The sequence below is a fragment of the Diplotaxodon limnothrissa genome, linkage group LG16 (genome assembly GCF_057381915.1).
Source record: "Diplotaxodon limnothrissa isolate DT_005_m linkage group LG16, D_limnothrissa_male_GT1.1, whole genome shotgun sequence".
NCBI lineage: Eukaryota > Metazoa > Chordata > Actinopteri > Cichliformes > Cichlidae > Diplotaxodon > Diplotaxodon limnothrissa.
The window spans coordinates 37,437,017-37,461,958 of record NC_140611.1 but is presented as its reverse complement, the minus strand read 5'-3'; the positions used below and the strand labels follow the sequence as shown (position 1 = coordinate 37,461,958).

The 24,942-nt window shown below is 40.5% G+C and overlaps 1 protein-coding gene across 1 annotated transcript in view; it reads right to left on the bottom strand.

Moving 5' to 3' along the window:
• The window catches only part of ube2f (ubiquitin-conjugating enzyme E2F (putative)), a 53,306-nt gene extending 39,719 nt beyond the window's left edge, over positions 1-13,587 (bottom strand). Inside the window, exons 1-4 of the mRNA XM_085374063.1 lie at positions 13,371-13,587; positions 10,360-10,544; positions 7,894-7,923; positions 3,228-3,293 (exon numbers count right to left, since the gene is read on the bottom strand). Of these exons, the coding sequence (XP_085230189.1) occupies positions 3,228-3,293; positions 7,894-7,923; positions 10,360-10,474 (211 nt within the window). The 5' untranslated portion in view covers positions 10,475-10,544; positions 13,371-13,587. The remainder of the gene's footprint in view (positions 1-3,227; positions 3,294-7,893; positions 7,924-10,359; positions 10,545-13,370) is intronic.
• Positions 13,588-24,942: the final 11,355 nt, after the last annotated feature.

The following is a 24,942-nucleotide window of genomic DNA, read 5'->3' as shown; positions in this document are numbered from 1 at the left end:
TTTTTTCCACATTCTGTCTCTCACAGTTGAAGTGTACCTCTGGTGCAAATTACTGACCTCTGTCATCATTTTAAGTGGGGGAACTTGCACAATCGGTGGCTGACTAAATACTTTTTTGCCCCACTGTATGGCTGCGATTAGAGTTTACTGATGACGTGAGCACTTTCAGAAACAGAAGGATGAATTCTGGAGTGCACGGGGCTCCACTTTCTGCTCATATTCAGATAAATGCTCCAATGATGTTTAACAGTGCAATTTGAACCAAATGACTAAGATTCAAAATCTATGAGGGACAGTACACAGAGTCAAACCTACAAATGTTGTGTCATTGCCTAAACACTTGACTGATATATATATATTTTTACCTTCTTTACAGGTTGATCAAATCAGAGAGTTGACTTTAAAATGAAGACCACAGAGCCCAAGATGCACAACCTTTGAGTCCAACATTTAAATGAATACAGGATTCAGGAATATTTTTTCCACATTTGGTACAAAAAGTGATTGAGCACACTCTGCTACCTTCAGAACAATGTATTCATGCATTTCTAACCAAAGCAGTGAGTTTTATAGAACAACGTTTTAACCCTTGTAGCATGAAAACTGTTCCAGAGTAAACGGTGCCACGGTCTATGAGAAACATAGAGAACAAGAGAAGAAAATATGAAAGAACATGAGGAAAAAAGCAAAAAAGCAAAACAAAGGATCGCTTAGCCTAGAGCTAAAAATGCTCTACATAGCAAGTCAAGCTGATTTTACCTTACGCTGCTAAGAGATATTAGACAGCCTGCATCCGGAGGCAAGTTCCTCTTGCATTTGATTTTTCATTTTCCGGCCCGACTACAATTACCTTCCCTGAAGCACAAATTAAAGATGCTTCATGGGTAACGTCAGCTTTTTACACTGCCATTCTTAAAGGAAAAATCTAACAATGGAAATAAGACAAATATTCATACAGCTTTGCCAGAAACACACCTGTAACATGACACGTCTTTATAAATCCACCATTTATTCATTTATTAATTTGAAAAGCTTGATGCTATTTTTTTAGTAACCAAACTCACACAAATTATAGTATCATCCTTTAACATGCATTATAGAGAAATGTACTCCTGTAATCGTGCCTGTGCTTAAATGCTTTTAGATTTGGCTATTAGTATTTTGTGTTTTGACGAGAGGCAATATTTTGTTTGTTCTCACAGATGAAATACAAACGACCAGCAAATGATCAGGGCTGTTGTCTTAAACACCACATTGGTTACAACTGAGGAAATGCAGGACGGCTGAGGGAGCCGCACAGGAGGAGGGAAAAGGAAGATTAAACAAAGACAGAAAACAGAAATGGCAAAAGGGAGCATGTGATAGCCGAGCGCGGTGCGGGTGGAGCCGAGGTGGTGCACGCCAGAAGAGACAAAGGTTTTGAATAATTGAGCAAGCCTTTTCTGAGAACTCAGTCTCCTTATCAACTCCTCTTAGAATAACACGAAACCAAAGCTTTACTCTAATTGCTGATCTTTGCTTTTCTCTGCAGATATTGCTTATAAAGGCCTCTGTGAACGTTAACCTGAACGTTACAGTGCATACTGCAGTGGAGGAGAGGTGGATGAACCACCGAGACACAATTACACTTTCACACAATTACACAAGGCACACATTTATTACAGGATGAGACAGCTTAGAATTTTCAAATTAATTCATTTCTAAATGCCCGACCCGACAAAAACAAAAAAACAAAAACCTAAACAATTAATTCCATTGTAAAAAAAAGAAGTTTAAATATTGATGAGTTCCTAAAGTTAAATAACAGTTCTCTAAAGTCATGTTTAAGCTTAAAACTGCTACTAACAAACTCAATTCAAATGCTTTCGATTAGACCAAATCGCACCAATATTTTTTTTTTTAACTTATACAAAATGTATTTGTCCCTCCAATTTATTCTATTAGTCTGTGATTGCTGCAATAAATGTATTTTATCTAAGGAATAATGTACGAATGGTGAATGAAAAAGACAAAAAGCCTTGTCATATGAAAAAACTAATTTAGCATAACACTTATCCTAAAACCTAAAACCAGACCAAACTTAACACTTAGGGTTAAACCCCCCATGTTACTAAAACTATACAGGTAGGAGTAAGACCTTTGATGCACAGATGCTTGGTGGACTCAGAACCCATTGTTGCCATGTTTTGATGCACTGAGGTGTCATTTTTATGAATACAAGGAACAACATGCAGTCTCGCGGTCATTAATGTTATAATCATCTGATTAATTTCTATAAAGAGTTCTTTGAGATGCTGCAGTGGAGTCACTCATGCAAAGACTTGTGTTACCGTGTATTTGTAAAGTTGCAAATGTGGACAAAGCCTTGCTCACAAAAACCATCAGAAATGAACTCTCCAAAACAACTTCCAAACCGAGACCATCCTTCATGCACATGACCTCAGTCCACTCACTCCCAAGCCGTACACCCGCCAGCTTTGATGTGGACTGGATGAGTAGTTGTTGGGAAATGTGAAAACATAATAAGACATCTTCCTTAAATTATTAGCTAGATGAAATATTCTACAAATATTTAAATAATATATTTATTACCGCTCTGTTTCTTTGCTTCTCTCCTTCTATTGCTCCAACATGACTGAGATTTCTCTCAGTCTATGGATTGGCATGTTTACTGATGAAAATGAAGACAGATTGCTACATGAGGAGAATGATAAGGAGAAACTGGGTTTGGGCTGGAAGAAAGTTTGTGTGTGATGGAGAGGAAGCAGGAAGTGGGACGCATGAGAGCCTCCGGAGACTTAGGTAACCCCACACCACTATGTTTGGTTTGTACAATATTCGACAGGTAGCCCGCTGAGCTTGAAACAATGCTGATTAAGCACAACTGCCTTGGGGAGTGAGGACAGTGCTGCGGTAATGTGAAAGTACAGAGAATGCTTAAGTGCCTTTCAATAGGAATACTTTAGGACACACAGAGATTGAGAAACAAATTGCAAACACTTGCAGTCTCCTCTCCTTCACACTAAATCACCTGAACCCAACAACGTCCCCGTCAGAGCTTCTTTTACTACACCACTTCATCTTTAAATGTGCTGGTGTAGTAAATTTAAGTGAAACAGAGATTTAAAAACTTTTATAACTAGAATAAGAACAAACTTTTTTTTTTGTGAGGGTGTACCAAAGCAGTTTTTAGAGCGGGATCAAAACAGGCTTTCTTATTTTCTTACCAGGAGACACTGCCAGCTGAAAATGATGCAGCTTATCCTCATCTGGAAAACTGGCTTTGCATGTGCCTGGACACGAACGATGTGGGGAAAGAGGAAAAAAAAAAAAAAAAAAGAGTCATTAGAGTCAGATAATAAAAACAGAAGAATATTTGCCTTACTGGCAAATAAAGGCATTAAAATCTAAGACATACTGCAATCTGTTCTAACCATGGTATGTTGATACCGCCTTAATTTGGTGCAGGATTTTTGCCTTGCATTTCAAAGTCCCTGTGGCACCATATTCCCCCCTGGTGTTCAAGGACAGGTACTACACTTAAAACTATAAAAGAACTCCTCCTTTTATTTGTTTTACTTACATAATTACCAGCTTTTTGATTAAATAATAATAATAGAAATAATTCCTTTATGTCTTAAAATGACTCCAGACTGCCATCTTCACATTCACATTATATATATGCAAATGAGCCCCAGCAGCTCTAGCATATATACTCAGTGCTCACTATTGGCTTTGGTCACACACCGTAACACTACTCTGTGCTGCACAATGGAAGTTATAATATCAGAGTAATGCAGACACACACACCAACTAGAAACTCATTCTGAAGAGGATGATCAAATTATACCGGGCTGGCTGCCAGTCAATGCATCAGAATGTTAATATAACGTGTTTCACACATTGCTCCCTGATTAGAAAAGAATTAATGAAACCCTGGTTGTCTGAATCAGTGTCATTAAAGAGCCCTTGAGAAATAAAGTGCTCTGCTTGCTCTATGAGAAGATTGCATATTGCATTTAAATACAGCATCAATTTTTTTATAACCTTTCTTCACCTCAAAACATGAAAATGATGTCTTAAAAGCTGCAAATAAAAACTTACATAAATGGATCAATAACAACAATAATAATAATTATGTGATGAAGTAAACAGCTACAATTAAGACATGTTTATGAGCGTAAACCTATAGAGAATAAAAATGTCTTCACTGCACGGTGGATGAATCCCAGCTTTCACCTGGACAACAAAACTTCCCTCAGTGAAGTCCATCAGCCACGAGTGCTCCTTGTTTTTTTTACATCTGATTTGCTTCTTATTTCCCCATCCACCCTACGTTTAACATATTGCCTTTAACAGGCAAAGCTCTCTGCTTTAAGTGATTCCAAGAAAGTCACAAATATAAAAGTGAAAGACTGTGCACACAAATCTGTCACTGTTCTTCACACTGGTGTTTCTCACTGTGTTCACAGCCGGGAGGGTTGTTTTTACGTATTTAATGAATTCATACTCTTCAAGGTATCTTAGCGTTCATACTGGGACGTAAAGAAAGGATACGTAGTGGTCCATACATATTTAACAAATGAGGTTTGAGCACTCGGGAGTTCCTAAAACAAACAGCACTTTGCATCTAAAAAAAAAAAAAACAAACCCAACCAAACAAAAAAAAAAACAAAAAAAACATTGATATGTTTTGATAAAACATTTATCATCCAGACAACGATATAAATCACAAACATTTTAAATTTTCTGTAAATTCTGTGAATCTCGGGCAACTCGACTTGAAGTGTTTTCAGCTGAGCGCCGTGTACCTGAAGTCGAGTGTTTTGACCGATCCGTGAAACTACAGTTTTAGATACAAGTTGTAACGGCCGCCATTTTCTTTGTGAGTATTTATTACACGGCGTGCTGCGGGGAAAAGCTTGTTTTAACGTTTAAGTCTAAGGTGCATTTTGAGCACCTGACGGCTCTATTTTGCTTTTCATCCGTAAACTCGCTCCGTACTCTTTTACGCGACTCTTGAGTAGGTGGTAGAAGAGGTTTGTCGTGTTTGAGTCTGTAGTGGGGACCGGTTTTCGGCATAATTTGCATTGTACAGTTTTCTGGTCCGTGTCAGACTTTTCATAACCAAACCATGTCCATGCTACAGAGGTAGCCCCTCGTTTAGAAATATGGTCCTCGATTTGTTTTGACTGGTCCTTCCTTTTCTCTTATACTAACATGGAGCCTATAAAACAGGAAGCTCCGTTCTGCCGGAGGTTTCTTCCTATTAAAAGGGAGTTTTTCCTTCCCACTGTCCCCAAAGGGTCACATGATTGTTGGGTTTTTCTCTGTATGTACAGTATTATTGTAGGGTCTACCTTACAATATAAAGCACCTTGAGGCGACTGTTGTTGTAATTTGGCACTGTATAAATAAATAAAATGTAATTACATTGAATTGAAGTTGCTGATTGGAAATGTAATAATTAGATCTTTGTAATCAGCAGATTGGATAAAATCTTATTGGACAAAACAGATGCTGAAAAAGCTTAACTTGGGGAGATAATTTGCAGTATAAAAAAGTGAAATATATGTTATTCCAATAGTGAGATGGAAAATCACAATAAAATTGTATCTCGAGTGAAGTATTGAGGTAATATCGTATAGTGGGAAGTCTGGTGATTCCCACCTCTAACATATATTAATCCTAATATGTTTTTACACATAAGCCCGGTTTCCATAAATAAAAACTACTTTAAAAAAAGCACTTTGCACAGAACATTATTTTATCATTCTTTAATTGTACAGCACAGGTTGCAGAAACATAAACGCCTCCTGCTTCACACTGCTGTTCATCTAAGAGCCGCATGACCTCACAGCAACTGTAGTGATTGTTTGAAAAGCAATTTGAAGAACTCTCAGGTTGTCATATGAGGAAGAGATCAAATAAGCTGCGAACACCCGCTGCAGCAGCGCCTACCTCCAGCAACTACTCACTAGTGCTTTTTTTGGACTCTTTGAATTGTGTCTTAAATTTGAATCTCACAAAAACATCTTCTAAGAAAGCCAATCAGCGGTGTTACTTTCCTGTTTCCGTGTGCATGACACATTGTTCATTGACCCTCAAGCTACACATCAGTTTCATCAGGCCACAAACAAAACCAAAAAAAGAAGCAACCTGGTCTGAGCCACAGCAAGCATGATGAACTCTGCACTTGTGCATAGCAGTGACCAAAGAAGATCTGATATACTGAGGTGGAAGTGCTAAAATAGTAGCCAAGGGTAAAGTCTGTTTAAACAAATATCTCCCCTAAGGGCAGAAATACAGCGAGCAGCAAACGTCTTCAGGCCTGCATCACTTTTGTTTATATTTAAAGACATGAATCACTTGCAGCTTAGCACAGATACATTTATGAGGTCGAACTCGAGGAGCTGGCTGAAAATGCGCAGCTAAATAATGCTAAGCTGTCTCTTATCATTTAAAAACATCCACCAGTCTGTCATTTGTAGGGATGGGTATCGTTTAGGTTTTATCCGATACCGGTGCCAAATCGGTACTTTTGAAACGGTGCCGGTGCTTAAACGGTGCTCGAACCGGTGCTTAAAGAATGGAGAACACAAACTTTGTCCAAAAACCTCTCATGTTCAGCTGGGTTTTTTTGTAAAAAGATAACAATGTGTGCCTTTTCTGCAGCTATGTGGCATATATGGTATCACTCTTGGCTGGAAGCAGTGCTTAATCAATGGAAAAAACACCAATTTTTGTCCAAAAACCTCTCATGTTTAACTGTTTTCCACTTTTTCTTTGGTCATTTTAGCCTTTTTGGCCAGGGTGAAGGGAGTATCTGCCATCAAACAAGAAGACAGCCGCATGTAGCTATGATGATGTTTGCTAGTTCACCTTACATGCATTAATGTAATAACGTGGTTAGCCTACTCAACGTAAATTACACACTAACAACATTAAGCTACTCACGCAGAGAAGAACGGCTGCTGCTGCATCATCATCCTCATCATTTCTGCTACACTGGCAGGGCTAGGGGCCAGGACTCTCCTCTTCGGGTTTTTGGGGGATGTTGCTCCGGGTCGATAACTGGCAACCCACCCGACGTGCACGGTGTGAGGTCTCGCAGCAAGCTATCAAATACGGCGCATTTCTCGGCTTTTAAAAAAAACGCTATGCGTCGCCAGCTGTTTAATCGGATTCTTGGTGTTACCTCCTTTGACAGTATCACAGTATCAGCTTAAAGCACGTGTTGCAGGCTGCTGAGTTTGCATATTTTGCTATGAAGTACAGCCAGACTTTGACCGCTTCGCCTTGGGCATTTTTAATCTGTAGCTCTGCTCTAACAGAACGTACGTACCTGGCCCCGCCTACTATCCTCGGAAACGTAAAATGATTGGCTAGAAGTGTATCACAGCTCAGGAAAAAAAAAGCACCGAAATAAAGCACCGAAATGTGCGCTGCTTTTCGGTCTGGTTACTACCGTTTATGTCATGATGGCACCGGACACCGGTACCCATCCCTAGTCATTTGGACTAAGTAGTCTTCCATGAATCACTCACTTAACAAACATTTTAACCATGAAGTAAAATGATCGTGTTACTGGTTGTTGCTGAATAACTTCGTGGCAATGTAATAACGGCTTAAAGTATGGTTACAAATAGCTTTCACTTAACATTAGCAAAGCAATTTGTCAAAAACAGAGAACGTGAAGCACATCAGAGGCTTGGTTTTCTTTCCTGCCTCCTTTATACCATAACTGAGGAAATTAAGAGCCAGAAGGAGACTATGAGGATTTATGGCAAATTAGGCCAATTACTCAGTTGTCAGAGTTTCAGCCGCTTTTGACTGGCGGAAAACGTGGAGCTGAAAAAAAAATGCTGTGTGTATGAAAGTGGAAGTACTTACTAGGAAGATTGGCTTCAAGTTCGGCAACTTCTGTTGGCAGAAAATAAGAACGAGTGAGACAGCAGCAAAAACACAAAAAAAAGAGGCTGAAGAATGAGGCACAGTGTGATATCCTCATACACAAAGAACTCAAACTCCCACACTGGTGTTTTTATAATGAAGTAATATTTTAGTAGCTGCATTGTCAGGAAAGTTTCTCTGCATAAAACATAAAGTCTAATATGAAATTCATACACGAAAAAATGTATTTTACATACAGCGCAGTGTAGCAGAGACACACAGCGAGTAACACGGTGGGCCAAAGTAGGAAAAAGGAGACTGGGAGAGAGAAGAGCAACGCAAGAAGGATAAAAGGTTGTTTTGTTCTCGCTGCCAGAGGGCGAGGTCGGGCTGAATTTTTAAAAGCGTTCAGGGTCTGTTGTGTATTCTCACTACTGACACACTTTTCACTCCTAATTCGTGTCAGCTGGTTTAACACCTTTACCTCCCAGAAAAATACACAACAAAAATACCCGTTGTATTTTTCTTCTCTGGGCAGCTGGTGCTGTTGGTCGGACGTGGCCTGCTGAGAATTTTTACTTTGGTAAATATGCTCTTTGAGATGTGCATAGTCTAATAATTAGGTAATTCAAGGAAGTCGCTGGAGTTTCATCTGTTTCTCCACACAGAATGTGCATACACAGTAATCTACTTAACAGCTCCCTCGGAGATAACGCCGGCTTACTGTTTTGCCTAAGGAGACCAACGATGGGCTTTTATCAGATTAAGAGTAGCTCACAGTAACAAACTTTGGCCAAAAGGCAAAGTCCTATTCAGATTTTGAAAAATTTTTAATCCACCACCTACAATTTAGGTCACCTGTCCCCAGCTAAGAAAAGCTAAAAGAGACTCCTTCCTTCTGGCTGAAGGTGGGTCTCTCTATAAAACTAATACGTGTAAAAACATTTGTGTGAAGTATGTTTTTGGGATGGTTGGCTCTAAATCACCAACTTATACGGTCATGCATTCAAAAGTTAAACATAAAATTTACCAACTTTATTTTGCGTCTGTAAACATGATATACTTGCACTATAAAATACCAAAATAACAATAATACAACAAGGACATGTGCAGCCTTTATGTTGGAGGGCTGGGAGATGTCTTACTACAACAGTTGGCCTGAAAAGCATTTTGTTAGTGGAGGTAAAGCTTCAGGAGTGTAAGACCAAGGAAATAAGAGTCTGACAGCAGACTGTAAGATTACATGTTTGATAATAACGTCAGACAAATGTGAGTGTGAAAGTTATTTCGAGGCTATTTTCTGTGTTGAAACACAAAATTATTCATTGATCAAAAAACCAATTTGTTTACATCTCTTGGGTCTTATTGTGTTGTCATGAGCTGCAGCTGCTGCCATTATTCATGCATGTTTGACTGGCAAAGCTGTCACCTGCTGGGAGTCTCAAAGGGAATGGCATTTGGGTATTTCTCCACGTGATGCTCAAACAAAAATTCTGACTAATTAGATGTATTACCTACAACTAATATTTTAATAAAGTTGATTTCCATGATTCTATGCGTGTAACATAAAGAAATAAAGAAAGATCCCTTTGGAGAGATCATCTCTGTGCACACCTCTGGGCGGCGTCCTGCTATTGCAGAGCCCTCACTGGAAGCCCCATTTTAACCACTTGCACTCTTGTCCTACGATGTTCTGGATCTACTTTACTGTGTCTAAAACAAGCATTCAACCAGAGTTTCAAGTTGAGGAGGAAGATGAAGTTGTAGAGCTCAGAGCAGGTGGCCAGTCTCACCTCAGGGCATGCCCACTTATAGGTTTAAACAAGAGGTTTAAAAATTGCTGCTATCGCTAGTCAACATTCTAATGCTAATCAGTTAAAGTACCTCTCTCCTATTTTATTACTGAACATTTGTTGTTGCCCATTATTTCTGAGATGCTACAAGTTCAAGGGCTACAACCCAAAATGTAAAATGTGATTTGATTATTTAAGAACATGATTAAGTGTTTCTAACAACTCTTGAATACACACGTAATATCAGAGGAGACAGCATTTAACCTCGTCCATTACGCTCGACTCGGATTTCCGAGCGTGTACTACTATGACACGAGTCAGTCAGACTGTGTGCTGCCATTTAAAAACATTAGTAAATTAGCCTCAAGGAGCATCCCTAATATTCATGGCGCTCTGCACAGTGAATGTTTTGTCTCTGTGGTCAGAGCCAGAGAGAGAGAGCTAACATAGAAGTGACTCTCACCCTAACCAGTGAGCACAAATGCTGGGACAGACTCCAGCCACTCCGTCAAGCTAAGATGGAGAAACAGTTAAGAAGAAGGAAGGAAGGAAGGATGGATTATATTCACAAGAGGAAAACTGTTGCAACCTTGTTGAAATCTAGTTTTGTTCCTGTAATAAAAAAGGGAAACTGAAACTGAAAAATGGACCAAATTATAAAATACCCGGGTACCTTTGGTAAGGAGGCGGTCTCTGATTGAGACCCTGTGGGTGGAGTCTGAGGCTCCGGAGGCACGGCCTGTCTTTCCTCCGTCTTCTTTCTTCAGCTTACTGGCCAACGTGAGCATGGCTACGCTGATGTGATATGACTGTCAAAACCACGGTGCACCGTGCTGCAATGCACTGCTGCTCAAATGCCTGCAAACAACACAGAGCATACAGAATAAAATGCTCAGTTACACCATACTGCATAACACACAGATGCAGAGGCATTATAAGGTAGTGATACAGCAGTCAAATAATCCTGAATTACACGAGGGAGTCTGTGTTTTCATTACAAATAGATATTTCTACCACTTCCTTTAACTGTTCTCATTAGGGGTCGCCACAGCAGATAATCTCCCTCCCCATATCCCAGCATCCTCCACTGTCACACCAACCCTCTGCATGTCTTCCTTCAATACATCCATAAACCACCTCACAGCTCCATATTTAACATCCATTGGACAATATACCCATTGCCCCTCCTCTGTACATGTCCAAATCAGCTCATCAACTTTGACTCCAACCTGATGTGTGCCTCTCATGAACTCATTTCTAATCTTGTCCATTTTGGTCACCTGCAATAAAAATTTGCCACCTCCAGGCTGGCCTTCTGTCTAATTGTCAGTGCCACCATGTCAAGCTACACATCCTAGCAGGTCTCACTACCATCTTGTAAAACTTCCCTTTTATTCCTGCAGCTCTCCTGTCACAAATTACCCCTGACATCCATCTCCACCCACTCCACTCCACCTGCACTCACTTCTTCATCTCTCTTGTGGACTGTCTGTTGCACTGAATGGCTGACCCCCCCGTTTAAACTCATCTACCTTCATCACCTCTGCTCCTTCACCTCTCATTCACATGTATTCTGTCTTGCTTCTACTGACTTTCATTCCTCCTCTTGAGACCATAGCTTCACCTCTCCAGGCTCTCTTCCACTTGATCCCTACTCTCACTACAGACCACAGTCATCTGCAATCATCACAGTCCATCAGTGGATGGTCAGCCTGTCCATCACCACTGCAAACAAGAAGATCCCTGAAGTAAACTCACCCGACCTTGAACCCATCTGTCACTCCTACTGCACACCTCACCACCATCACGCTGACCTCATACAGGTCCTGCACCACCCTTATATCCTTCTTTGCCAATCCTCACTTCCTCATGCAGCACCACAGTTCCTCTCTGGACACCCTATCATATGCTTCACGTAGAACATTAAAGACTTAGTGAAGCTCCTTCTGACCTTATCTATACTTCCCCATCAACACTCTCAAAACAAGTATCACATCTGTAGTAACGTCACTTGTTAATTGCAGTTATTCAAACATTCACACTGGTTTCCTCCCACAATCTAAAATTGAGGACAAAAATTCAAAACTTCTCATGTAACTGTGGTTTAAAACATAATGCAATGCTGTTACAATTATGCACATACAGGTAACACAGAGAATAGAGAGGCGCAAACACACAGACCATAGCTCTTTCAAGGTAAATTGCATCAAAGGCAAACAGTAAGAAGTCTCTATTTTTTTCACAGAAAATTAGTACTACTACATATCACATACATTACTACAACTACTGTGAAAAAATGATTTTAAACTCGTTCATTTTTAATCCATCTTAATTGCAACTCATAAGCAACTCATCTGCAATTCCAAATGATGTGCAGAGACGTGCTGAAAAAGTTTTGAATTATAGATATGTTAAATATTATTTCCTGCACAATCATGCTTTTGATCTCGTAGCTATCATCTGGTTGCAGAGAAGGTGTGAATTTAGTGTGAATTTAATGCGGGGGGATTCAAATGTAACTCAAAAACAAGATCTAGTATTGAGCACCGCAACACAACATTTCCATCAACAGAAGGAAATCTCACTGCACACATTCCTTCTGTGTGATAAGCAGGTTGCTGAGTCAAGACATCACGGAGTGTTACATTTCTTGCAGGATCACTACTCGTACAGTACAGTCCACAGTCAGTCAAGGGCTGGAAGTTTTCATGACGAGAAAACAGATGGACCTTGAATCCAGGAACACAGATATACTGTAAACAAACAGTGTCTGAGGCCGAATGTGACCCTGACTGTTAAGGGTATATCATCAGTGGGGCATACAGAGGACAGCACTGGCTTGCTGTCAGTTGGTCTATCTTACCTTTTTCCTGACAGGTTACATTTTTTATCTGGAACATCATGAGACATTGCACATGCAATATTTGTCCTCCGCTCTCATCTGACATCAGACTCAATCTTTATGGGCTTTTGAAAACACCATGTGCCACGGCGCTCTTACTGTGATACTGCTTCACAGACAGCGCAGGCTGCAGCTCTCGGTCAGTGTGAATCCAGTCTGAGCGATGTGGGAAGCAGAGACTAAAGGTATCAACTATCAGCGGACCGTGAAATGTGTGTCACTGCGCCTGAGTCAAGGCCCACCTGCCTCAGCTGTCACTCACTGCTGCACCTCCTTGACACATAGCACCTGGATGCCGGTCAAACAGTAAGCAGGCAACATATGACACATCTGTCAGGCCTACCGCAGTTCCAGCGATCAGCGCAACTGAAAATGTTCCCTAAATCCCAAACTTCCCCAAAACCCAAACCCAACGTGACCCAAACTAGAAGGAGTCGGCTCCCTTCTTATAACACCCAAACCAAACAGAGGTGTAGTACACGAGTTAAACCTTTGTGCAGAGCTGAAAGTGCTTCAAACACATTCAGGACTCGTACTAAAACTTTTCAGAGTGAAGTCACTGCCTCGTCTCCGAGCTGTGGGCTGCTGTGTTACCGTAAAATAACAACAACAAATGGCTCACACCGCTCAGCACGGCTAGCTGGACACTATGCCCAAGCTCATACGCAGCCTCGGCTCGGGGTTATTCCTCTCTAAACGCAGATGGGAGCAGCTGTACAGCTGAAAGTTGCCCGCAAAGTCTGTGTGCTAACTGCTGTTAGCCTGTGTGTGATCTGTGTTACCTGCTGTCTCAGAGCTAGCGCTCCGCGCTACACCATAATCAGCCGCCCCTCCTCTGCTCGGGCCGCAGTCTGCAACTCCAGCCGAGACTCGTAGCAGCTCCGTGCGCCTGTAAATAACCTCAAAAATGACGCCCTGGAGGCACGAAATGGATATGAACTGATTTAGGAATCAGCTGTCAGAACTTCGCTCCGGTGTCATGGGCAACGGAAGTGCAGTGGGTAGTTTACCTTACTGCTGTCCGTGTAGACAGTGCAGCTGATAAATAGTTCCGCAGGGCAGCAGCCGTCTTCTCGTCCATTCTAGTAAGTTCCAGTTTAAAATGGGTAGTAGACGATATGATTATTTAAAAAATTAATTACAGAAATAATTTAACATTACATTGGTATATTATTTGTACATTTGTACGTGCATTTCGTGCCAGTGCCAGTGCCAGTGTGTGAATGTGTGTGTGAATGGGTGAATGACTGAATGTAGTGTAAAGCGCTTTGGGGTCCTATGGACTAGAAAAGCGCTATACAAATGCAGGCCATTTACCATTTACCATTTCATTTATGTCATTAACTACAGCAGCATTTCTTTGTCATGTTGAAAAACTGAGACGTACATTTTAAAAGTGTATGTCTTTTTTCTTATATTGAGATCGTCCAGGGATTCATTGTGCAATTAAACCAGGGCTGCCCAATCCCAGTCCTCGAGAGCTACTATCCTGCAGCTTTTAGATGCATCCCTACTCCAACACAGCTGAATCAAATGAATGGCTTGTTATCAGGCCTTTGCCAAACACGATGGCATGCTGAAGAGGTAATCAAACCATTTGATTCAGCTGTGTTGGAGTAGGGATGCATCTAAAAGCTGCAGGACGGTAGCTCTCGAGGACCGGGATTGGGCACCCCTGAGTTAAACTAAAGATCAGAGTGGGCTGTAGTTTGAGTTTGATACTGTTTCTCTAAAAGGATTTGGACATGAGTAAAATGTTTCCACTTATATATAAACACACAAATAATGTATGTTTATATATAATTATGAGCTGCATGTAACCAGATACAGTGGAGCAAAAAAGTATTTAGTCAGCCACCGATTGTGCAAGTTCCCCCACTTAAAATGATGACAGAGGTCAGTAATTTGCACCAGAGGTACACTTCAACTGTGAGAGACAGAATGTGAAAAAAAAATCCATGAATTCACATGGTAGGATTTGTAAAGAATTTATTCGTAAATCAGGGTGGAAAATAAGTATTTGGTCACCTCAAACAAGGAAAATCTCTGGCTCTCACAGACCTGTAACGTCTTCTGTAAGAAGCTTTTCTGTCCCCCACTCGTTACCTGTATGAATGGCACCTGTTTGAACTCATCATCTGTATAAAAGACACCTGTCCACAGCCTCAAACAGTCAGACTCCAAACGCCGCCATGGCCAAGACCAAAGAGCTTTCGAAGGACACCAGGAAAAGTATTGTAGACCTGCACCAGACTGGGAAGAGTGAATCTACAATAGGCAAGCAGCTTGGTGTGAAAAAATCAACTGTGGGAGCAATCATCAGAAAATGGAAGACATACAAGACCACTGATAATCTCCCACGATCTGGGGCTCCACGCAAGATCTCATCCCGTGGGGTCAAAATGATCATGAGAACGGTGAGCAAAGATCCCAGAACCACACGGGGGGACCTGGTGAATGACCTGCAGAGAGCTGGGACCAAAGTAACAAAGGTCACCATCAGTAACACACTACAACGGCAGGGAATCAAATCCCGCAGTGCCAGACGTGTTCCGCTGCTGAAGCCAGTGCATGTCCAGGCCCGTCTGAAGTTTGCCAGAGAGCACATGGATGATACAGCAGAGGATTGGGAGAATGTCATGTGGTCAGATGAAACCAAAGTAGAACTTTTTGGTATAAACTCAACTCGTCGTGTTTGGAGGAAGAAGAATACTGAGTTGCATCCCAAGAACACCATACCTACTGTGAAGCATGGGGGTGGAAACATCATGCTATGGGGCTGTTTTTCTGCCAAGGGGACAGGACGACTGATCCGTGTTAAGGACAGAATGAATGGGGCCATGTATCGTGAGATTTTGAGCCAAAACCTCCTTCCATCAGTGAGAACTTTGAAGATGAAACGAGGCTGGGTCTTCCAACATGACAATGATCCAAAACTCACCGCCCGGGCAACAAAGGAGTGGCTCCGTAAGAAGCATTTGAAAGTCCTGGAGTGGCCTAGCCAGTCTCCAGACCTCAACCCCATAGAAAATCTGTGGTGGGAGTTGAAAGTCCGTGTTGCTCGGCGACAGCCCCAAAGCATCACTGCTCTCGAGAAGATCTGCATGGAGGAATGGGCCAAAATACCAGCTACTGTGTGTGCAAACCTGGTAAAGACCTATAGTAAACGTTTGACCTCTGTTATTGCCAACAAAGGTTATGTTACAAAGTATTGAGTTGTATTTTTGTTATTGACCAAATACTTATTTTCCACCCTGATTTACCAATAAATTCTTTACAAATCCTACCATGTGGATTCATGGATTTTTTTTTCACATTCTGTCTCTCACAGTTGAAGTATCTTGCATGTACAAGATACATTTAAAGGGTTTGAAAAATGTAAATTCAAGAGAAGAAAGAAAAGGAGAAATGTTGTAGACAAAGAGGAGTAAATGCAGTCATGTGACCAATGGGAAACTAGGACACGGTGCAGTTCTGTGGATTGAGTGAAACAGTGGAGCATCTTTGATCAACATATGTAAAATATCAGTAAGTAAAAGAAAACACTGAACAAAAGTGGAGAAACACACGAGTGCAAGTGAATAGTTTCAATATGTGTTTGTTGATACAAACAGCTGCAGTCTTTTTATGAGGAGGCTGGAATCACTTACACTCGGGCCATGTGGATAATTAAATACACCTACAGGTCCTTCTGCAGTATTAATCTGGTTGAAGTCTGGACTTTGCAGCACTGGATGCCCCGCTTTTCACTCTAGAATACTTTAGCATACGGAGGCGCTCGTGGTCGAATCAGTTGCTGCAAGGTTCCCAGGGACTGTCCTTGCAAAGCAAGCCCAAATCATCACCCTCTCAGCACTGGGCTTGACACTTGGTATGAGGTGTTTGTGCTGATGAGTTGTGTTTGTTTTTCCACATGCGGTGTTATGTTATAGGCAAACATCTCCATTTTGATCTCATCTGTCTAAAGCAAATTTGGGTTTGTTCAGAAGCAACTGAAAGATGAGGCTTTCTCCTTGTAACCCTTTCAAATATTATTTGGTCTTTTTCTAATTTTAATGTAATGAACTTTAATGTTTAAGAACTGTGCAAACAATGTACAAAGCAGCAAATAAATCTTTGCCCCACAACATCCAGAACTTGTTCCAAATAAGACAAAATACTCATGACCTGAGAGGAATCCTTATGTTCAGCAAGCCAGTAGGGACAAATGTAAACTATCACAGCATTACAGTCACATGAGTTAGTGTGTAGAACACCTGTACAGATGAAATCAAGACAAGTACATCAATACACAAATTCACACGATTGTTTAAAAATAATAAATTGCATGAATATAGGAAATATTCCTCTCAGTGACTGAGTTGTCTCACTGTGCTCTATTGAAGCCTTGACCTCCTTTTTATAGATCAAAGCCAGAGTAACCCAAGCTTCAAGCGCTCATTAAGGTATTTGTAACATAGATATAAAATAAGCTCAGAGATTAAGCAGGTGTTAACCACAGCGTGCTTAGTTTATGTAAAAATGTAGTTTGTTATTGTTTTGGTTTAAGTGCTAAAATTGTTTTATGTGTGTATGTTTATGTGTTGTATATGAGTGCAGACTTGTATATAGTTAAACATGTATGGATCATATAATGTCAAATTCTGAATATGGATTTGTAAGCAATAAAAGTTGAAATATGGGGGTAGGAACAGGAAAAGTGTAGACTTCATCCTACTCTGAGCATGCTCATTCTGTAGACATACAGTGGGGCAAAAAAGTATTTAGTCAGCCACCGATTGTGCAAGTTCCCCCACCTAAAATGATGACAGAGGTCAGTAATTTGCACCAGAGGTACACTTCAACTGTGAGAGACAGAATGTGAAAAAAAAAACCATTAATCCACATGGTAGGATTTGTAAAGAATTTATTCGTAAATCAGGGTGGAAAATAAGTATTTGGTCAATAACAAAAATACAACTCAATACTTTGTAACATAACCTTTGTTGGCAATAACAGAGGTCAAACGTTTACTATAGGTCTTTACCAGGTTTGCACACACAGTAGCTGGTATTTTGGCCCATTCCTCCATGCAGATCTTCTCGAGAGCAGTGATGTTTTGGGGCTGTCGCCGAGCAACACGGACTTTCAACTCCCGCCACAGATTTTCTATGGGGTTGAGGTCTGGAGACTGGCTAGGCCACTCCAGGACTTTCAAATGCTTCTTACGGAGCCACTCCTTTGTTGCCCGGGCGGTGTGTTTTGGATCATTGTCATGTTGGAAGACCCAGCCTCGTTTCATCTTCAAGGTTCTCACTGATGGAAGGAGGTTTTGGCTCAAAATCTCACGATACATGGCCCCATTCATTCTGTCCTTAACACGGATCAGTCGTCCTGTCCCCTTGGCAGAAAAACAGCCCCATAGCATGATGTTTCCACCCCCATGCTTCACAGTAGGTATGGTGTTCTTGGGATGCAACTCAGTATTCTTCTTCCTCCAACACGACGAGTTGAGTTTATACCAAAAAGTTCTACTTTGGTTTCATCTGACCACATGACATTCTCCCAATCCTCTGCTGTATCATCCATGTGCTCTCTGGCAAACTTCAGACGGGCCTGGACATGCACTGGCTTCAGCAGCGGAACACGTCTGGCACTGCGGGATTTGATTCCCTGCCGTTGTAGTGTGTTACTGATGGTGACCTTTGTTACTTTGGTCCCAGCTCTCTGCAGGTCATTCACCAGGTCCCCCCGTGTGGTTCTGGGATCTTTGCTCACCGTTCTCATGATCATTTTGACCCCACGGGATGAGATCTTGCGTGGAGCCCCAGATCGAGGGAGATTATCAGTGGTCTTGTATGTCTTCCATTTTCTGATGATTGCTCCCACAGTTGATTTTTTCACACCAAGCTGCTTGCCTATTGTAGATTCACTCTTCCCAGTCTGGTGCAGGTCTACAATACTTTTCCTGGTGTCCTTCGAAAGCTCTTTGGTCTTGGCCATGGCGGAGTTTGGAGTCTGACTGTTTGAGGCTGTGGACAGGTGTCTTTTATACAGATGATGAGTTCAAACAGGTGCCATTCATACAGGTAACGAGTAGGGGACAGAAAAGCTTCTTACAGAAGACGTTACAGGTCTGTGAGAGCCAGAGATTTTCCTTGTTTGAGGTGACCAAATACTTATTTTCCACCCTAATTTACGAATAAATTCTTTACAAATCCTACCATGTGAATTCATGGATTTTTTTTTTCACATTCTGTCTCTCACAGTTGAAGTGTACCTCTGGTGCAAATTACTGACCTCTGTCATCATTTTAAGTGGGGGAACTTGCACAATCGGTGGCTGACTAAATACTTTTTTGCCCCACTGTAGATATATACATGAAACCTCTATCTATCTATCTATCTATCTATCTATCTATCTATCTATCTATCTATCTATCTATCTATCTATCTATCTATCTATCTATCTATCTATCTATCTGTGAAGGTGTTCTCTTGCATTGCTGTGCAGGGCAAAGGCTCATAAATTCAAACGTTAGGATGAAGAAGCATCTATGTATGAAATGAAAACCTCCTGTTTGCCATGTCTGCACAAAGACACACAAACACACTCAGAAATATAAACCGGAGTATTTGCTGTTTGACAGAACAGCACATTCTTCTTGGAGCAAACCCAGTTCGCCCTAAAGTATTTGGACAAAACTGTTCATTCACTCAGCCAGTTGAACAAGGAACGAGGGTGGTGCTGTCACTGTAAACAAGCACATGCTCTTGACTGACCCGTCTGATTAGATAAGGGTCTTAAAACAGGAGGGGCGTATTAATCTTGCAGCGGGTGCGCATTCTGTTTTTCATCTACATGTGTTTAGACAGGTGTTGGCCATCAGGCTTTCTGGCCAAAGGACTAACCCCGTGACTGTGTTACGTTCACTTCCTCGCTTCACACAATGCGTTTGTTATTCGGAGGATGTCCAGTAACAACAAAGCGTACATCTGTATTTATTTGTGGGAGTGTTGGTGCTTCATTGTAGAGATCGAGAACCAAAGTAAATAAGTAAATATTTATAATTAATAGTGCAAAAATTACACTCGAACCCCGAGCAAATAAATACTCTCATAAATCAATGAGAGTTTTAGCCTAAAGAGAGAGCGAGAGATCAAGAACACAGACTAAAGAAATAGACAAATTAGACTTTCTGTCCTTAAATGACCCCAATCCAGTACTGAAAATCAAGACATTTACTAAAATTATGTATACTGTCACGTCAGGGCCTCAGAGATCAAAACAGACTAAAGAGGGGGATTTAAAACAAAGTTTGTTACTTTCATACCCAAAGGAGGAAATTAACTGACAGAAGTGCCCCTTAAGGAATTTCTGAGTTCTGTTTATCTTTTCAGAAACATCTTGAAATTGAAATGTTTAATTAGCTTCTGTCAGCTTTGATGTCTGAAGCCCATCGGTGCCTTGGAAAGTATTCAGCCCAAGTGAAAAAAACAGTCTCATAGAAACGTATTAGGATTTATCTTCTGCTGCTATGTTGTCTACAAGCCGGTGGCTCTGGATTGTCCTTGAAGGCAGATCTTTAATCTTCGTTTCCCTTCCGTGACTCAGATTCAGTCACGCTGCTTGGAAAATATTACACAAGTTATTATTTTATAACTAACCGACTGAAGCTGTGTGCGCTCCTCACAGTGCATGTGCTATTTTGAAGTACTCACTTGATTTAATGTCACAGTAATTTGACATTTTAAGTCGAGCTGTGGAGACTGCTAACCGCTTTTGGTGACTTTATTATCAAGTTACAGCAAAACTAATGAGTTCCAGCTTTAAACCACAGGATTACATTTCCATGTAATTATTCACTTCCGAGCCAGCTTCATTACACAGCTGCCTTGAAAGTAAACAAAAACAATCTGCTATATTTATTTATTTATTCCTAAAATTTACAAGCAAGTTCATACAGTACAAAATCAGCTGAATGGAATTTCAGTGTATTTTATTTGAAATTACAACGTGATTATATTTACCTACCAGTACGTGCAGATAGTACCCTACAATAAGTAAAAAGTCAAGTTTTTACACAACACAAAGAAATTATTATACTATCGGCCAATTTCAGCAGCTTCTAAGTACAGAGTAAGCAAAAAAGAACAAATAAACATAGAATATCCATCATGCACATCAATATAAGGAAGATTAAAAACTATTTTAATAAATAACGATGTAAAAAGGTAAGTCACTCAATAATATGGCTCCACAGCGTACTTATAATGTAGGATGGGGAAATATTGCTTGTTTTCTGCAAAATTTATGCAACACTTAAAATGACTGTATATTTTAAGTATTTCTTTGGTGACAATTTGCAGGTCACCTAAATAATGTAAATACAGTTAAACTGTTATTGGTACTTTATTAAACCACTGTATGTTATGTGCTTGTATCCAAGGACAACGGCTCTTTGTTATTTCTAATTCATTTTCTAACTGGCACAATAAACATCTGTAGTTTATGGGTGAACCAAAGATTTGCTCATATTTTTTCAGAAACCAAAGTACAGAATAAAAAGAAAAAATAGTTTTAACAAAGATTTTTCTTAAATGTCCCCAGAAGTACCCCTGGTTACTCTGAATGCACAATAAAGTCATGTCTGGCTGTCAATTCAGATCACACTGCGACTGCAGCAGCAGTGACATCAGCCCCAGAGGCTCCAGTCTTAATCATGCAGAAACAAAAAGTTACACTTGGGGCTTTGCTCTCCCCACTGGACCAAATGACCCAGATGTTGGCACAGTGTCCACTCAGTTTAAAGGAAAATGTATCCACAAGAACATGAGTAATGCTTGTGATATCATTTTTATACCGTTATTATGTCTGTTGCAAACTTGCTATTATCAGCTAGGTTCTATCAAAAATCTGTTACTATTGTGTGAGACAAAACAATCCATCCTTGTTTGATTCAGGGAACAGAGGTTTTACAGAGCACAGTGCAGACAGGATGCCAGTCCATCTCTGCGCTAACACTTACACCGATTAGGTGTAATGCTCTGACCGCTGCAGGTGAACTGAATGACACTGATTATCTCTTCATCATGGTACCTGTTAGTGGGTGGACTATATCAGGGAGCAGGAGAACATTTTGTCTTCAAAGTTGATGTTGGAAGCTGGAAAAACGGTGAGTTTTGAGTTTGACAAAAGGCCAAACTGTGATGTTAGATGACTGGATCACAACCACAGCCCTGCTCCTGGTTTATAGGGATCGATCAAAAGTGGTCCACGGAAGGAACAGTGGTAATCCAGTGACGGGTCATGGACCACCAAGGTTCATGGATGCACATGAGGATTTAAGGTCTGATCCGACAGACGAGCTTCTGTAGCTCAAAGTTTAAAAAAAAACAACAACAACAAAAAACAAAATGTTTGTGCTGATTCTGATGGAAAAGTGTCTGAACACACAGAAGATCAGAGTTTAGCTGCAGATCAGTCATGCTTATACCTGATGGTAAATACAGACAGCCATCAACCTTGCTGCCTTTTCATTCAGACTAATTTATGTGTGAAATGTAGAAGAATGTTATGAGCTGAAATTCCCTGCAGTAGTGATTCCTGAGCAGAGTAAGAGATGTAGCTTAGTGCTACCAGAGAACGTGTATCAGGCTCAAATTTGTCATGTCAGAAAAAGGCATACCTTTTGTGTCAAACCCATTACAAGCAATCCACCTTTACTCATGTACCATTAGATGTGGTGTTATTGTTGTAGGTGAGCTTTAGGAATATGCGACGTGACAGGGCAAAGCGCTGAAAGAAGAATTGTGTCAAAAAGTAGACCCTGATGGAAGTATTTGGTCATGCTGTCCTCGGGCATGCGGGAAGCTGATGTGTAATGTGCAGTGTTTGCAAGTACCAGAAAACACTGAGTCACGAGAGGACTGTTTGTGCTTGTGTTCATTTTACGATGTATGCTCTACAAAATTATTTGTCTGTTATTAATATCCTTGCTTTGGTTTTTAATGCATAACATTGAAGACTGCACAGATGGAAACACGTGTTTAGCAGACACATCAGACATGCTCACTGTTTGACAGAATATCTCAGTTGGTTTGAAGTTGCTCCAGCACATTCTGCAGAATTCAATGAGAGTTACTATCAGAGCCTGGCGTCTCTGACGTAAAGCACAGAGTTTTCAGTCACAAATCACCGCACACGTGCGCTGACGAAACTAAAACTCTCCTTGAGCCCCTTTGCTTCTGTTTGATCATTGTATAGGGATGGAGGAGGATGCAAATGAGCTCTAGCTCATATTTGTATATTCAAATATTTGCTTATTCAAACTCTGGGCTGCCTCTTTTTTCCTTTCCTTCAGGCTCGTCTAGTGGTGGTGTTCCCTTGAGTCCTACCCATCTCATCCTCCTCTTCTTCTGCAGGTCTTTGTTTTGCTTTTTCCTACAGGTCATTGCAGATCAAGTTAGACCAGTAAGTCTTCAAAATGTTCCTTAGACAGCTGCTGATGAAGGTCTGTGAGCCTTTCTCAGCTTCCTATGTTCTGCACCACAGAGCAAAACTGATTTAAGATCAGAGTTGAAGATTCTGATCTTGGTTTGTTTGTGTTCTTGACTTCCAGGTGGTCCTCAAATTATTCTCAGCTTTCACATTATTTTTAATCATTTCCCATTAAAATCAGAAACTGTTACATAGACACCGACTGTGCCCAAAGATGTGGAGTCTGCAGAGATGCATGCACAGAGTACCCCATTGTGCAAAGATGTAATTCAAAAGCAGATCAATAAAAATAAATCCCTTCAAGCTGACTTTCTGCTAAGCTTTGTCAGCAGCCTGACAGAACAGATGTGATTTCAAAGGACAGACAGCTATTGATTTCCTTCCATATCTTTAGATAATAGCAGGGTGCTTATAATGAGATCTGAATGGAGCCCATGCACTTGAAACATCAGAGAGAAAGGAGGACGCAGATGTGCCGTAGTAAATTGTTGTATTTAATACATGAAAGTAATATTATTTACAACTATTATTCTATCATAGTTTAAATCAGCTGTAGCCTTCACTACATTAATTACATTAAGCAGTAAAAAAACTGCAATAATGTTCAAAGGAAACTAAAAAGTTAAAGGTAAAAAAAAATCATTTAAAAATCCAGAAATTGGAAGAAGAAAATCAAAAAGCACCGGGAAGTGAGAATGTCATGTTTTTCACTATTTAACAGATTTTGTTAGATACTTCTGCCTGGTCAGAGGAGGAAGACAAGAAGATACTGTAAAAATAAAATGATATAGAGTGAAACAAAATGTAGGTAACTACATATTTTGAGGATGTCCTGTCAGGTTAAAGAGGTTAAAGGTTAAAGCAGACCAACTTCAGATTAGGCAAACATGCTTACTTGGCCCTCCTGAGTCAAACCATGATCTCAAGTCATGCCAGCAGCAACAAGTGGCACTCTAATGTTTAACACTCCTGCACTGCCAGTACTATAATGTGTTTATAATAAAGGCCCTCAGTTAGAAAGTCAGGGTTTGAGAACAAAATTGAGGCTATTTTAAGCATAACAAACATGACAAAGTTACTCTTAGCTCAGTAAAGACAAGAATACAAAAGGATTAGTCTGGAGAACAAGCCCATAAATCCACTGTGGTCTGTAATGGGATGAGGGCCCTGAGAAGTTCAAAGGTTTTCTAAAGCCCTGTAGACAAGAGTGATACAAGGTCATAGAGAACTGTTAAGAAGCAATAGCAACTCCAACCCCTTGTGATAGTTAAGGAAATTCTATTTTTTTTCACTGAGATTCTGAGCAAACAAATTTAAGAGAAGCTGCGATGAACTTTCAAAGACTGAAGGTTGAAAATGGCCCAAGCACACCGACATTAAGGTAACAGGGGCTTCATTTACATCTCCTCCTGGGCAATGAAGCCAAGCAGACACTGATAATGGTGATGATGAAGAAACCAAGGACACAGCAGTCGGGTTTTAATGGTGGTGCTTTGCCAGACTTACAAAACCCTGATCGGAATGGTCTCAGTCATCAGTAGAACATTGATCAATGGCTCCCTCTAGTGGCAACTTATGAAACACCATGAAGGCTTCACATGTTTCTGAGAATTTACTAAAGCAATCTGATGCAAACACTGAGTATATAATTCTGTGCTTATTGGGAAAAGTGCGTATTCAGCAGATAATATCTGCACAACCTTTCTGTGCAACTTCTCTATGAAAAGGCTGGTTTTATAAAAGCTGGATTATTAAGTGTGATGATGAATATCACTCTTATGTTTGTACGGTAAATGTACACACGTGACTAATTTTAGTTAAAATACAGGAAATAAATTATGTAATTAAAGCATTATATAGCACTATTTGTTTCTG